This window comes from Myxocyprinus asiaticus, chromosome 43, assembly GCF_019703515.2.
Source record: "Myxocyprinus asiaticus isolate MX2 ecotype Aquarium Trade chromosome 43, UBuf_Myxa_2, whole genome shotgun sequence".
Classification (NCBI taxonomy): domain Eukaryota; kingdom Metazoa; phylum Chordata; class Actinopteri; order Cypriniformes; family Catostomidae; genus Myxocyprinus; species Myxocyprinus asiaticus.
In genome coordinates this window covers 9,326,189-9,339,028 of record NC_059386.1, presented here as the reverse complement: position 1 = coordinate 9,339,028, position 12,840 = coordinate 9,326,189, and the positions used below count along the sequence as shown (strand labels likewise).

The 12,840-nt window shown below is 36.0% G+C and overlaps 1 protein-coding gene across 3 annotated transcripts in view; it reads right to left on the bottom strand.

Annotated features, from left to right (window-relative positions):
• Window positions 1-3,457: 3,457 nt before the first annotated feature.
• The window catches only part of LOC127433504 (erbin-like), a 131,156-nt gene continuing 121,773 nt past the window's right edge, over window positions 3,458-12,840 (bottom strand). For 2 of the 3 annotated variants that reach the window (XM_051685467.1, XM_051685468.1), the window contains exons 21-26: window positions 12,751-12,840; window positions 11,474-11,530; window positions 9,654-9,827; window positions 9,472-9,564; window positions 7,198-7,272; window positions 3,458-7,116 (exon numbers count right to left, since the gene is read on the bottom strand). In XM_051685467.1, the coding sequence (XP_051541427.1) occupies window positions 7,009-7,116; window positions 7,198-7,272; window positions 9,472-9,564; window positions 9,654-9,827; window positions 11,474-11,530; window positions 12,751-12,840 (597 nt within the window). In that variant the 3' untranslated portion in view covers window positions 3,458-7,008. The remainder of the gene's footprint in view (window positions 7,117-7,197; window positions 7,273-9,471; window positions 9,565-9,653; window positions 9,828-11,473; window positions 11,531-12,750) is intronic. The other variant, XM_051685469.1, reaches the window with a different exon arrangement.

The following is a 12,840-nucleotide window of genomic DNA, read 5'->3' as shown; positions in this document are numbered from 1 at the left end:
TTTAAGAAGAGGCGTGACGTCACGGTGATTGACACGTCCGCGGGGCGGGGCTAACTGCACCAGTCATAACAAGTTTACTGTACAAAAACAACCTTCTGCTCTGAGGCAATATGGCAATGAAAACGCAATATTTTTAAATATACAATACTTAATAAAAACATAATTACAAACATTTTTTGTTTCCTATGATTTTTGGGAGTTGTTAATGAGTCAATTTTTAAAGTTTAACCTGAATTAGTGTTTTTTTTTTTTTTTTTCTCGATGTATCAGACCACCTTCCTTCCTAAGTGTCCATCTATCTATCTTGCCCTGTTTACAACTTATCTGAATTTAATAATAATAAATATTACAGTTTTTCTCAATCGCTTTGGCACAATCGTGGAATGACTATTAAACCTCATCAAACTATATGACTAACTCTATGAACATTAGGTCATTTGTTCACATGACTATAGTCATTTATAATTGCTTTGGCACAAAATGCATTGAGTAAGACTTGCAGATCAAAATAGTTTGCATTCATTTGCTATTGAATGATTACTCTCAAATGCAATTATACACGTGTTCATTGTGTAAATCCCTACATGCTAAATAAAACAACCAACTATCACAATAACCTGTCACACATATATTAGATACATAATAGTTATGTGGTATTGTTGTAATAGTTGTCAGATGGACAGACTTAGGCTAGATGGGGAACAATTCAGTTTCCTCCCAGTTTAGAGCAATGTATGTACAGGTCATCATTGTACACTACACAGTGCTGTAATCTCCTTGTCTTTCAGTACTGACAAGTACAACCTGTATATGTAGAATATGTTACACAATGTGGGATATGTGTAACTGTATGATTTACAATATCTACAGTAAATTATTTCCTAAATTGCTAAATTGCTTTACTATCTTTTATAGAGAGTGATGGAGCTGGAGGCTGATGAATCCCCACACATTTTTGTGTATACTGATGAGGCAGGATTCAACTTGACCAAAGTCAGGAGACGTGGCCGTAATATTATTGGTCACCGAGCCACTGTTGCTGTGCCAGGCCAGCATGGAGGGAACATTACAAAGTGTGCTGCCATATGTGGGAATGGTGTACTCAGCCACATTCCCATCATTGGGCATTATAACACACAACGTTCCCTCAATTTCCTGGAAACTCTTTACAGGGATCTCATTCCTGAGAATGAGAGTGGGTTGGTAAGAATCGAATCAACATTTGCTGTAGTTTGGGACAACGTAAGTTTCCATTGTTCAAATACAGTCAGGGAATGGTTTGTTGCCCACCCACGTTTTTTGATGGAGTTTCTCCCACCATACTTCCCATTCCTAAATCCCATTGAGGAGTTATTTTCTGCATGGAGATGGAAGGTCTATGATCACCGTCCTCACGACCAGTTGTCCTTACTGGGTGCAATGGATGCTGGTTGTGAGGATATCATAGCAGATTGTTGCAGGGGGTAGCTGCGTCTTGCCAAAAGATTTTTCCCTCATTGCATTGCAAGGGAGGATATCAGATGTGATATAGATGAAATGTTGTGGTCAGACAGAGAGGAGAGATTGGAAGACCCATGAGGTTGATGAACTTGCAGCATATTTTCTTTTTTCTTGCACATATTGTAGTTCCTGAATTTTGCTGTTGTATATATTTCTTTACGTATTTTCGGTTGGCTAGTCTGTTCATGCAATGATGAGAAATGTTTGAATAAATGTTTTGTTGAAAGTATAGTGTGTGCCATGATTTTTGACATCAATACTATTCAGCTGCCTACATATACAATGTTAGCAATTACATTTGCAATTGGACAGTATTACATAGTGGGTAACTATCACACTTTCAGAGTACACTGCCATTTGACGAGATGTCTTTGCATTTTGATTGTCTTGGTTTAAGCAATGATAAAGGAACCTTTTGTTTTGATGACAATGATTTATTCATTGATGGATTTATTTACATTTGAAACATGAGTTAATTCTTTTGATTGAGTAATCACCTTTTGCAGATCACATAGAATGGTGTGCTGATTGTACCATGTGATGTGAGGATTGTACTTAGAGTTTTGACAATTGTAAGTTTGTTTCAGTAAATGTGCCAAATCGATTGAGAAAAACAGTAATCAAGATGGATGGTTGAATGGACAGATATGTAGATAGGAAAAATAAGGATTGATGGATAAAAGACAGACAGATAGAGTGATCAAAAATAGATAGATAGATAAATAGAAAAAAATAGATAACTTTTGATTAATATTTATTTTTATTTATTATAGATAGATAGATAGATACATAGGAAAAATAAGGATTGATGGATAAAAGACAGACAGATCAAAAATAGATAGACAGATAGATAGACAACTTTTGATTAATATTTATTTTTTATTATAGATAGAAAAAATAGAGATGATAGACAGACAGATAGATAGACAGATCGATCGATGGGAAAAAGATAGATATATTTAATATTTAATATATTTATATATTTTAATATTAATATTTATTATTATTTATTATAGACAGACTGATAGATAGATATATAGAAAAAGATAGATAGATAGATTTATAGATATTAAAAGAGAGATAGATAGATAGATAGACAGATCAATGGGGAAAAGATAGATAACTTTTTATGCATATTTATTATTATTTATTAAATTCAGAAAAGTTGTCCACAGGGCAACAATGACACTGTGGATGACTCGTTATTTCAAAACAGCTGTGTATTTTGCCCTTTGGTTATGATAGATAGATAGATAGATAGATAGATAGATAGAGACAGACAGACAGATAGATATATAGAGAGATCAATGGGAAAAATATAGATAACTTTTGATATTTGATATTTATTAAATTCAGAAAAGTTGTCCACAGGGCAACAATGACAAGAGTGACTGTGGATGACTCTTTATTTCAAAACAACTGTGTATTTTGCCCTCTGGTTATGTTTAGAGGAATGTGATATGAGACAGACTGTTCACTCTCCATATGAAACTGCTTTCTGGTCCTCTCAGTGTTTTCAATCACAGCAATTCAGCAACTTATCTTTAACTCCCCAAAATACTCTGTACGGAAGTGAAGGCTTGACTATATTCTCACAAAAGGCACTTCCTCTTGAATCTAATCTAAATCTGTCCATGAGTTAAAACTGATAACAGCAATGATTAAAGAAGCTAAATCAAATGAAGACCCATTTGTTATTTACTTTGAGTGATCTAATGTCACTTATTTCCTATAAATGGACTGAAACTGTCTATGGGTTTGACGTATCTGTCATTTGTTAAAAAATGTAATTAATTGATGTGAGGTAAACATCCAAATCTCACCTGACAATGTATTTCATTGCTGATGGTCTTCAGTCTTTATATAAAATGAATGTGACCAGTTTTAATGTAATTCTTTGCAAAACTCAAAAATATGCACCCAAAATGAAAACGTCTTGAAAGAAGAGCAAACACCATTTTGAAAGAGCATTAGTTGATTTATTCTTTCCACAGGACAGCATGGAAAGCAAAATTATGTACAAAATCTGGAATGTTGGATAAATGCATACCAATCCTCTTAATAGTAGCTGCTTCCAGAGAAACCTTCGACAAAGGGCTGTTTCTGTGATGCAAATTATTGCTGGTTTTAAAAACGTAACCACTAATGCCATGAATAAATCATAAACCTTTTAAAAAGTATTTACATTTCGATTAGTAATCTCTAAAAGTCAAAGAGTACTAAATAAATAAAAAGGTGGGACAATAAAACAGACCAATTGTTTTGTTTTTGTTGTTAAAAGTAAAATTAGGTTTTAGTCATAGTTTGTTATGACTCCTTAAAAATGTCTTTGCAGACAAAATAAAAAGTGTGACTAGACTGATTCATGATAAAATGGAAGTAACAGTGCCCAAGACGAACATTGTAACAACAGCATCATTCACGGCAAAGACTAATTTAAATTGACTTTTTCCATCAAAATCATCAATCAAAATAATAAATGTGGCAAATTAATATCTAATTCGTAAGCAATGTTGACAAATAGTTTAACAACGTACTTTGGGGCCAGTGCATCAATGCAAATTTATATTGTGCGAAAAAGCAGTGGGAACTGGTAAACATTTTTTTAGACAACTGAAGTCTTGAGTTCTAAAAATGATGACAATGCTCTTTCACATCAATATAAATTGCGTCTTTGTCACATTGTCATTTTGTGTTAATTTGATTACTTTAATCCATTTAGAGTACTGGTCTACCGAAGAATACAGCAACAAACATAATAGGGACTTCATGCAATATTTCACACAGTACATCAACAGTTGGTCATCCTCCTTGAGTGTAGTCGACATGGCAAAAAAAAAAAAGAAGGAAAAAAACAGCTTTCATGGCCTTTAAACTTGACTACCTCATCAAATGCGAACATTACATAATGTTTTATAAAGCTTCGTAGCTTTGAGGAAGTTGATGTATTTGTGTCCACATACACTGGTGATAATAATCCTCGTAGGGTTTTTGAAAACAGCAATGCAATCGCTAACGGAAAGGTACGTGACATCAATTCGCACACTATTCCAACACAAGTATGTTTTCTTTTCTTTTTTTAGTAAAAATCCGAAATGCCACTTCCTATGTGTTAATTTTGAAAAGATTTACAATATAAAATGCTGTATCAATCGAGAAATACTAAATGGGTTTTCTTTATTCATATAAAAATGCAATATGCATCCTACGAGTGGAATAAAACGACTCTCTATTGCACTTTCGACCACTGTGTCATATGTCAGCCCAATAAGGCCACTGAATATGTGGTGTGGATCTGTGAGTATTGCTCTGGGTCGAACCCATTCAGACAGTTCAGGGTCATATGGCACTTGACATGTCGTTTTCTCAGCCCTCGTCAAAACCACTAAAGAATAACATCCATGACTGCAATGCTAGTTGAACATTAAAATAAATACAATGTTAAGTCTACAATCTTCTTCACAGAATATAAAACCATTTCCACCAAGTCCAAAGTGAAATAAGAAAAACATATCAAGTGTGAATGCTAGGAGTGATTCGGATTCATTTTGGGGGACATTGGAATTGAGCCGAGACAGACTGCTGTGAGGAAAGAATTCCAGGCAGCAGTTCCATGCCGCACAGCCACAGTGTCCCAACATGGTTTGGTTAAGATAGCTTGCACCACTTTCTGATCCCATCTGTGTTGAAGTTTCTTCACTTTCGAAATCCTTATTGTAGTTCTTCATGTTCCCATCCATGTTTCACGTTAGGGGTGTAACGGTTCTAATTTCTCACGGTTTGGTTTGTATCACGGTTTTAGGGTCACGGTTTCGGTACGGTGTTTTCTTTGTTCAGAGAACAAATATTACTGCCAAATCCAAAGAATACTCTATTTGGTAACAAACACTTCAACAGGTTTGCCCTTAATACAAATCATGGTTTTACAACAGTAACATGTTATTTGTTGTAAAATCATAGTAACCACAAAATGAACATGGTTACTGTCATGGTTACAATATATAGTAAAATCATGGTTACTATATAGAAACTACAGTATTACTGTTATAAAACCATGGTTAATTGTTTCAAAACCATGATTTCTGATCAGGAAACCATGGTGACAGCAGTCATGGTTACTACAATATTACTCTAGTAAAACCATGGTTAATTTTAGTCAGGTTCCTTTACTAAAAATAAACTTTTCTCTAATTACTAAATCAACATTTTAACTGAATACCTGCACTATTATGCTACATGCATCAACATAAAGTGCATTTCAAATTCATCTCAACATATATTCAATATTTGGAAACTGTAAATCACTATAAAAGGAATAACCTTGCTATTAAAATGCATACGAGAAGGGATGTTGTGATAATGCTGCTTTAGTATTTTAATAATACGTGGAAATCCCACATGAACACCCCAATCGCTCTATTTATCGTTTCACGTCTGTCCAAATTAGCACTGAGTGCCTGCTTAAAAATGGAAGGGAGCGTGTGCAGTTTTGGCTCACCTGCGTCTCTTTCCCTGGGTGATTTCGAAGTAAATGATTAATCATGTATCAATGTATTACTGTAATGGCATTTTAATGGCACTAATCAAAGCGCATTATTGACGCTCGCGATAGATTACTGCGTGAGAAAACAAGAAGAACTTGTGTGTGCGTTTTAAACCCTCACGCACATTATTGACATATATTACCAGTATACGGCACTCCTGTTGAGTGATGTCTGTACGGTTAGTTTATTTTACCAAAAACCGTTACACTCCTATTTCATGAACAGGGAGCATCTCAGCATATCCTTACAGGTAGGCTAAAGTCGGTGTCTTCCACTTTGGTTCAGTGGAAGTTTGTGGGAACAGAGAAAAAGACTCTTGTTTCACTGGAAAAACATTCCGGAAGGTATGGGGGCGAGTTTACTGATCAAGTGTATAGCATTTACCAGTGGTTGACACTTGAGTTTTTCATCCAGATGAACAAATACGGAGATATTTCTTCATCTACGCAATGAGAAAAGTGGCAAACAGGCCAACAAATACAGATTTCACATCCAATTCAGCTTCACTCAACCCAGTCCTACATTCATTTCCACAGTAAGCACACAGCATTGTCTCCAAGCTCAAAATCTCACACAGGTCATAAAAGTGGTTTTAAAAATCTCTTTAAAACAAAAATAAAAAACAAAAGACAAAGACAAGACATTATGGAGAGCCCTGCCCTCAAAAGGTCAGCTACAGCTAATGTCCTACGAGAACTCTACACATTTGATTCATAAAAAAAGTCAAAATCAAAAACTATCTTTACAAAAGAAAGCACAGGTTTTCATATCGGTTGGACTATCCCAACAAGCGTTCCCATAGTGAAGGCGCATGCTGTCCGTCTTCCACTTGACGCAGTGGTTTTGCCCCTTTTCACCGATGGTTCCGCACTATCCCGTTTATATCAGTTCAGATTGACTATATATAGCACTGGCTCCTCTGCATATAAAAATAAGACAGTGAACATTCAGTTTGAGCAGGTCTCTATGCTGCCATCTCTCGGATGATGATCAGGTCGACGGTGCTGGGGAAGGTCTTCAGGAGGGATACGGCGTATCTGTGATCGATGTTGATGAAGTTGTATCCGTTTGCCTGCAGAGAGGATGTTTACTAAGTTAGTTAAATGCTAAGGTATGTGGAAAGACACAAAGATGAGGTGATGATGGGTATTACCTGGATGATTCTGTCTCCAGGTTGCAAGAGTTTGGAAGCAGGTCCCTCTGTCTGAACCCTCGTCACAAATATGCCCTGGAGAAATAGTGCATAAAAATGAGCTATGGTTAACTATTTCTATGGCTGAATTATGAATAAAATACATTATTAGTTTTTGCTGTGGTATCGAAATTAGTATTGAGAACCATGAAATTTCACTGGTATTAGTATCGACTAGCTAAATTTTAGTATTGTGACTAGAGGTCGATCGATATATCGGTTTTACTGATTATATGGTGCCGATAGTTGCTTTTTGTTACTATCAAAATCAAACGGCGATAGTTGCCGATAGTTTTTTGTATTCCTCTGCAGCCAGAATCCTTCAGCATTTATGTCTGTGCCCATCACCCAAAGGAAAGACAATTTTTTTTTTAACATTCAATAAATCAATTTGAAAAACCATCGGACAATTAATCGGTTATCAGCCTTTTCCACCACCTTAGTTATCGTATCGGCAAAATACACTATCGGTCGACCTCTAATTGTGACAACTCTATGTGGCACAACTCTATGTAAAGTTGCTTTGGAAAAACACGAATTGTAAAAAAAAGCACTGTACAAATAAAACGGAATTGAACTAAATACAGCTTGATAGAATGTAGCTTGGTAAAGGTCTGGTCTCTACATGACTGTACACACCAGTGTTGGTGGACACGTGTCACAATATATAATCAGATTACTTCCCGGTAACAGACTCCCAATTTGATTCCTTTTCACAAGCTCTTGATTCAATTTTAATTCGATATCGATTCATCTGGGTATATTTCAGTTATAATGTCCCTTTTGCTTACACATGTAAGAAATTCTCTCCCAGATAATGCTGTTAATTATACAGGAGACTTTCTACAAGGTATATTACGAAAATATTAATTTTACTAATTATATTTTATTTGTTTTTCATCATTTTGGTTATATTTTGGCTTTTCAAAAATGAACAAATCCATGTACTCAATCAACAAAAATGATATTATATTCCATAGATTATTTTTTGTTACACATTTATTGTTTAATTGCATAATTGTTACTATTTACAAGTATTTACATTGATTTGTTGAACACGTGTTAAAACCGGTACTGTCTCTTTAACAAAACTGGCATTTCTGTAAAGAACGTCTGTAAATGAGCCCATGTTAACAAGAGACTCAAATGGCTTTATCTAATTTGTGCCGTGCATGATAGAATTAAAAGAATTAAATGTTTATTTTTAGCTGTTTTTGATCAACAACTGACTGTAAAGAACAGAAAGGGTATTAAAAGAGTCATTATTAAATGACAAATGGATTGTGTGGATCTTGTCTTTGGACACACATTACATGGAACAACTTTTACCCTCAACACGCAGTTAAAGGATCTCGCTGCAGAATACTCCACACCACTATACTACACAATTACTGGTGAGTGTAATCTAAACATTTACCAACCAGTTGCCAAATATATACATTTTAGTCACATGGCACAAAATTTCATTGCAAACGCGAGTGATTTCCTCTCATTATAGAGGGTTGCACATAGAGTAGAAGATCAAACTTGGGATTTAAGAATCAATATTGAGATGAGTTGCGAGGTGCGGTGTGAAAGGTGCGTGGTGCAGGACGAGCGCGAGGCGAAAGTGAGAGCGCTAGGCGATAGTCTGTGTTCCGCGACTGCTACTGTGACCTTGAATAATGTATTACGTGCGAGTATATATTTCAAGTCTTCTAAAGCCATTTAATAGCTTTGTGTGAATAATAGAATGACATTTAAGTCACTATTCACTATTCACTGATAATCTTTCCATCCACAGAAGCTCTGAAACCGACTACAAAAGTAATTAATGATATCTGACAGCAAACGCCATTCTCTGGTTCTCACGTATCATGTGACCAAACGTCACTGACATCAATGCTGCAATATTTGATGAGGGGAACATTTTCAAGTGAAAATGTTTACATTTCAGCCTCACAGAAAGCTTTTGTATGGCTTCAGAAAACCTGGAATAGAGTGCATAAGTACTATAGTATTTTTATGTTGTTTTTGTTTCTTTTTCTCCTTTTTGAAGCTTGGCAGACGAGAACACAAACTGTTTTTCAACGGAAAAGAGCTAAATTCTCCCTTTGTCTTTTACAGAAAAAGAGTAAATAATGACAGAATTTAAATTTTTGGGTGAACTATTACTTTAAAGAATAATGTGCACTGATGAATCAAGGGGTCCAATTTTGTTTTTCGTGTTGACTACAGAATAAAAACGATACATACATTGTCTTCTGGGTGGAAGGGATTCCCCCGGCCACCAACTCCTCCTGATATACTGAAACCCAGCTCAGGATTCTTCTCAATCTTCACATGGAGCTAAAAATACACAGATACGTCCATCACATTACACTCAACACTTCACACATAAACAATTACAAACTGTTCTCTCTCGTTTTGGTCGGTACCTCCTGCTGGAGTGTCTCATGTGGGACCCGTGGAGGCCCAGGTGGCTGCTGGGACACTTTGAGCATCAGGTAGTCGATGAGCTGCTCTCGTGAGGGGTGACGTGCCATCGGTTGCTGAACGCAGCTCATAGGAGATCTCACGGGAGGAAACATTTGGCCGTTCATTAAAGGCACCTGAGAGGGAAAAACCAAAACCATCAATTAATTCTTAGGTTTAGTTACATTTATGCATTTGGCAGATGCTTTTATCCAAAGCAACTTACAGTGCATTCAAGGTATACATTGTATCATGTTGTGTGTTCCCTGGGAATCGAACCCATACACTTGGTGTTGCTAGAGCCATGCTCTACCAGTTGATTGTAAACACCAGTCTAATAAACACCATGTATTCTTTAAAACAATCCTTACATGAAATAAAGACTCTGAGACTAGTACAGGTCTGAGAAAAAAAAAAAAAAAAAAATGGAATGGAAGGTCCATGGACCATGGAGTCAATGGAAGGTCTTTTAACCACTGTGATGCATATTTCAGACAGCAGGGGGCAGAAAGTTCCCAGTAAATGTTTCAATGTTTGGAGGACACCATTTGGTACTGTATTAGGTCAGAACAAGAAATCCTTTTTGATTGCAGAAGCATCGTGTATTTGGAATAAGACCTTTCACTAAATATGAAACAAAGGAAAACTACAAATTGCATTAAAATGTTTGGGTTTTTACGGAGACGTTCATACAAGGTTCCAGGTCAACAATCGCCAATTACGAGTACAAATTAGTAAATAAAAAATTTATTAAATAAAAAGTCATTAAAAATTATTAGGAACTACAACAAAATATATTGTTTAAGCTGAACTGTAATAGCCTGACCCTCACTGATGTGACATACAAACGGTCTACTAGAGAAAACATGTTGTGACATGTCGCACGTCTAACAACTTTTTCCTGAGTGTGTGTGCATGTGTGTGTGTGTGTGTGTGTGTGTGTGTGTGTGTGCACATGTCTAAGGACTTTGTGTGTGCAAACACACATCCACATATGTGCTCATCTAAATGATTGGGATGCTCCTGAACACTTAATATTTCTGTATGTTGTAGTCTAATCCATTAAGTTCCAATGGCGGTCATTTTTGACCAGTAACACCACAGGTGTAACAAAGTGAAATTAAACCAATAAAATGGTCCAAATTGTTTAATGTTTTCAGATGCCATATGTGAACAAAGTCAAGGAATTTTATTCCAATTGTATTAAGAAAAAAAAAAAAAAAAAAAAAAAGGTTGTTCAGGTCAAAATGACCAGAACACAACATAAGGGTTAATGTTCAGGGAGTCAGTGGCCCCTCGAAATTATTACTTAAACCACATTAAAAATGTCTGAATATCGTTACATTAGATAAAAAACCAAGTGTCATCTGGAAACAAATGATGCTAGAGCTTTTTCAGAACTAACTTCATTTTCTGAAGCCGTTTTTGCAATGACTTTTAAACAACTGGTGGCAAGTGATTTCTAGTGGATGTATGAAATCATTTCCCCTCAAGTTCACACAGGTGTTCAGAGTAACAACAGTTCATCACATTACCTACAGACATGTTCCACTAACTTTGACAACCAGAAAGTGTCCAAATACTTGTTGGCTTCATTTTGAACTATATATCTATTGTTTTATAATTTAAAAAAATTATTAAATGTTTTGCTTAAAAGGTATACTTGTGCTCTCTTTCTTTAAAAGAAATGCTAATTGGTTGCAATGACATTCAACAAATTTTAAGTGTGGCGTAAGTGTCCAAATTCATTTTGGGGCCATTTGATATAGTATATAGCACTTACTTTTCTTAGAGTGTCAACATGGTAACCCTGTTGTCCATGTGGACTAAAGACGTCGTCCTGCAGGAAGACAGCACAAAATGACTCAACAATCATTGCTACAGAATCACATTGTTCTGCTGTCTTAAACAGTTTCAGGTCATATTTCAAAGACTCATGACTACGGCGGAAACGACAAAATAATTAGTCAAAGCACCTCAGAATAAAATCAATATATGAAACCTGCTTTTATAATTCAAGTGTTTCACAATGAGGGTGACATACAGTACATTTTATAGTATGGATTATGTCTCAAAACCTTGTGATCGGGACTGCGGATTGCAACTATTTCTCATGAAAGTTGAATTGGCAGTAAATGTGTTGTCATAAGCTGGTGTTGATTAAGTTCCTGCCCTTTGAACACATGCCTCTCATTTATAGCACCAGGATGGTTTATCAAGGTCCTCCAATCAGGTACACTGATTCCACACAATGAAAATCAGACTAAAAGTTGCCCATTGTTTAGCTTTCATTCAAATTATAACTGATCAAGAATCATTTCAAAAAATCGACTCTTGAGGTCAGACTTTGGGATTCAGCACTGACACAAATAGAAAGAGTGAAGTGTTTGTTTGTGGGCCTCATGTTTAGTGTGTATGGGCTCGTTAGGAATGTTCTTAATCTAGTATTACTCAGACAACCTAAAGCAATTGTGCAAACCAGCCAATGCTGGATATGACCCGACTTTGGTGAATTTGAAGGGGGAGTCTGTGCTCTTAGAGAGTCATTTTCCACCACGCTTCCTGTTTAGTTTAGTGCTGTTTATTTAATAAATATAAATACTTAAATTTCATTCTGTTCTTCACACAAAGCTATCGTATGGCTTCCGAAGACTTTAAATGTAGGGCACGAGTCATATGGACTACTTTTATGATACCTGATGGTGCTTTTTGTCCTTTTTGGAGCTTGACAGTTCCTGGTCACAATATGTTTCCATTGTATGGAAAAGAGCTTGGGGTTTCTTTGAAATATCTTAATTTGTGTTCCACAGAAGAAAGAAAATAATATGGGTTTGAAATGACATTTGGATGAGTAAACGATTCGATAAAACACCCTCAACATAATCAGTTCAGGAGTGCAGAAATATTGGTAGGTACACCAGCAAATAATGCACATCTAACTTGGTTGAAAGCACATAGGTTAAACAGCAAGCAAAGAAGATAACTCTTGGGAAATTGAGAGAGACTCCACTGAGCCTCTGGTGGTCTGGAAAGGTGAGGTCTCAGTAGAGCTGTACTCACATGAGCTCCATACTGCCGCCCGTCTACTGCGCTAAAGGCCAGAGAGATTTGACTGCTATTGAGAGTGGCCAAAGACCGAGACAGAGTGCT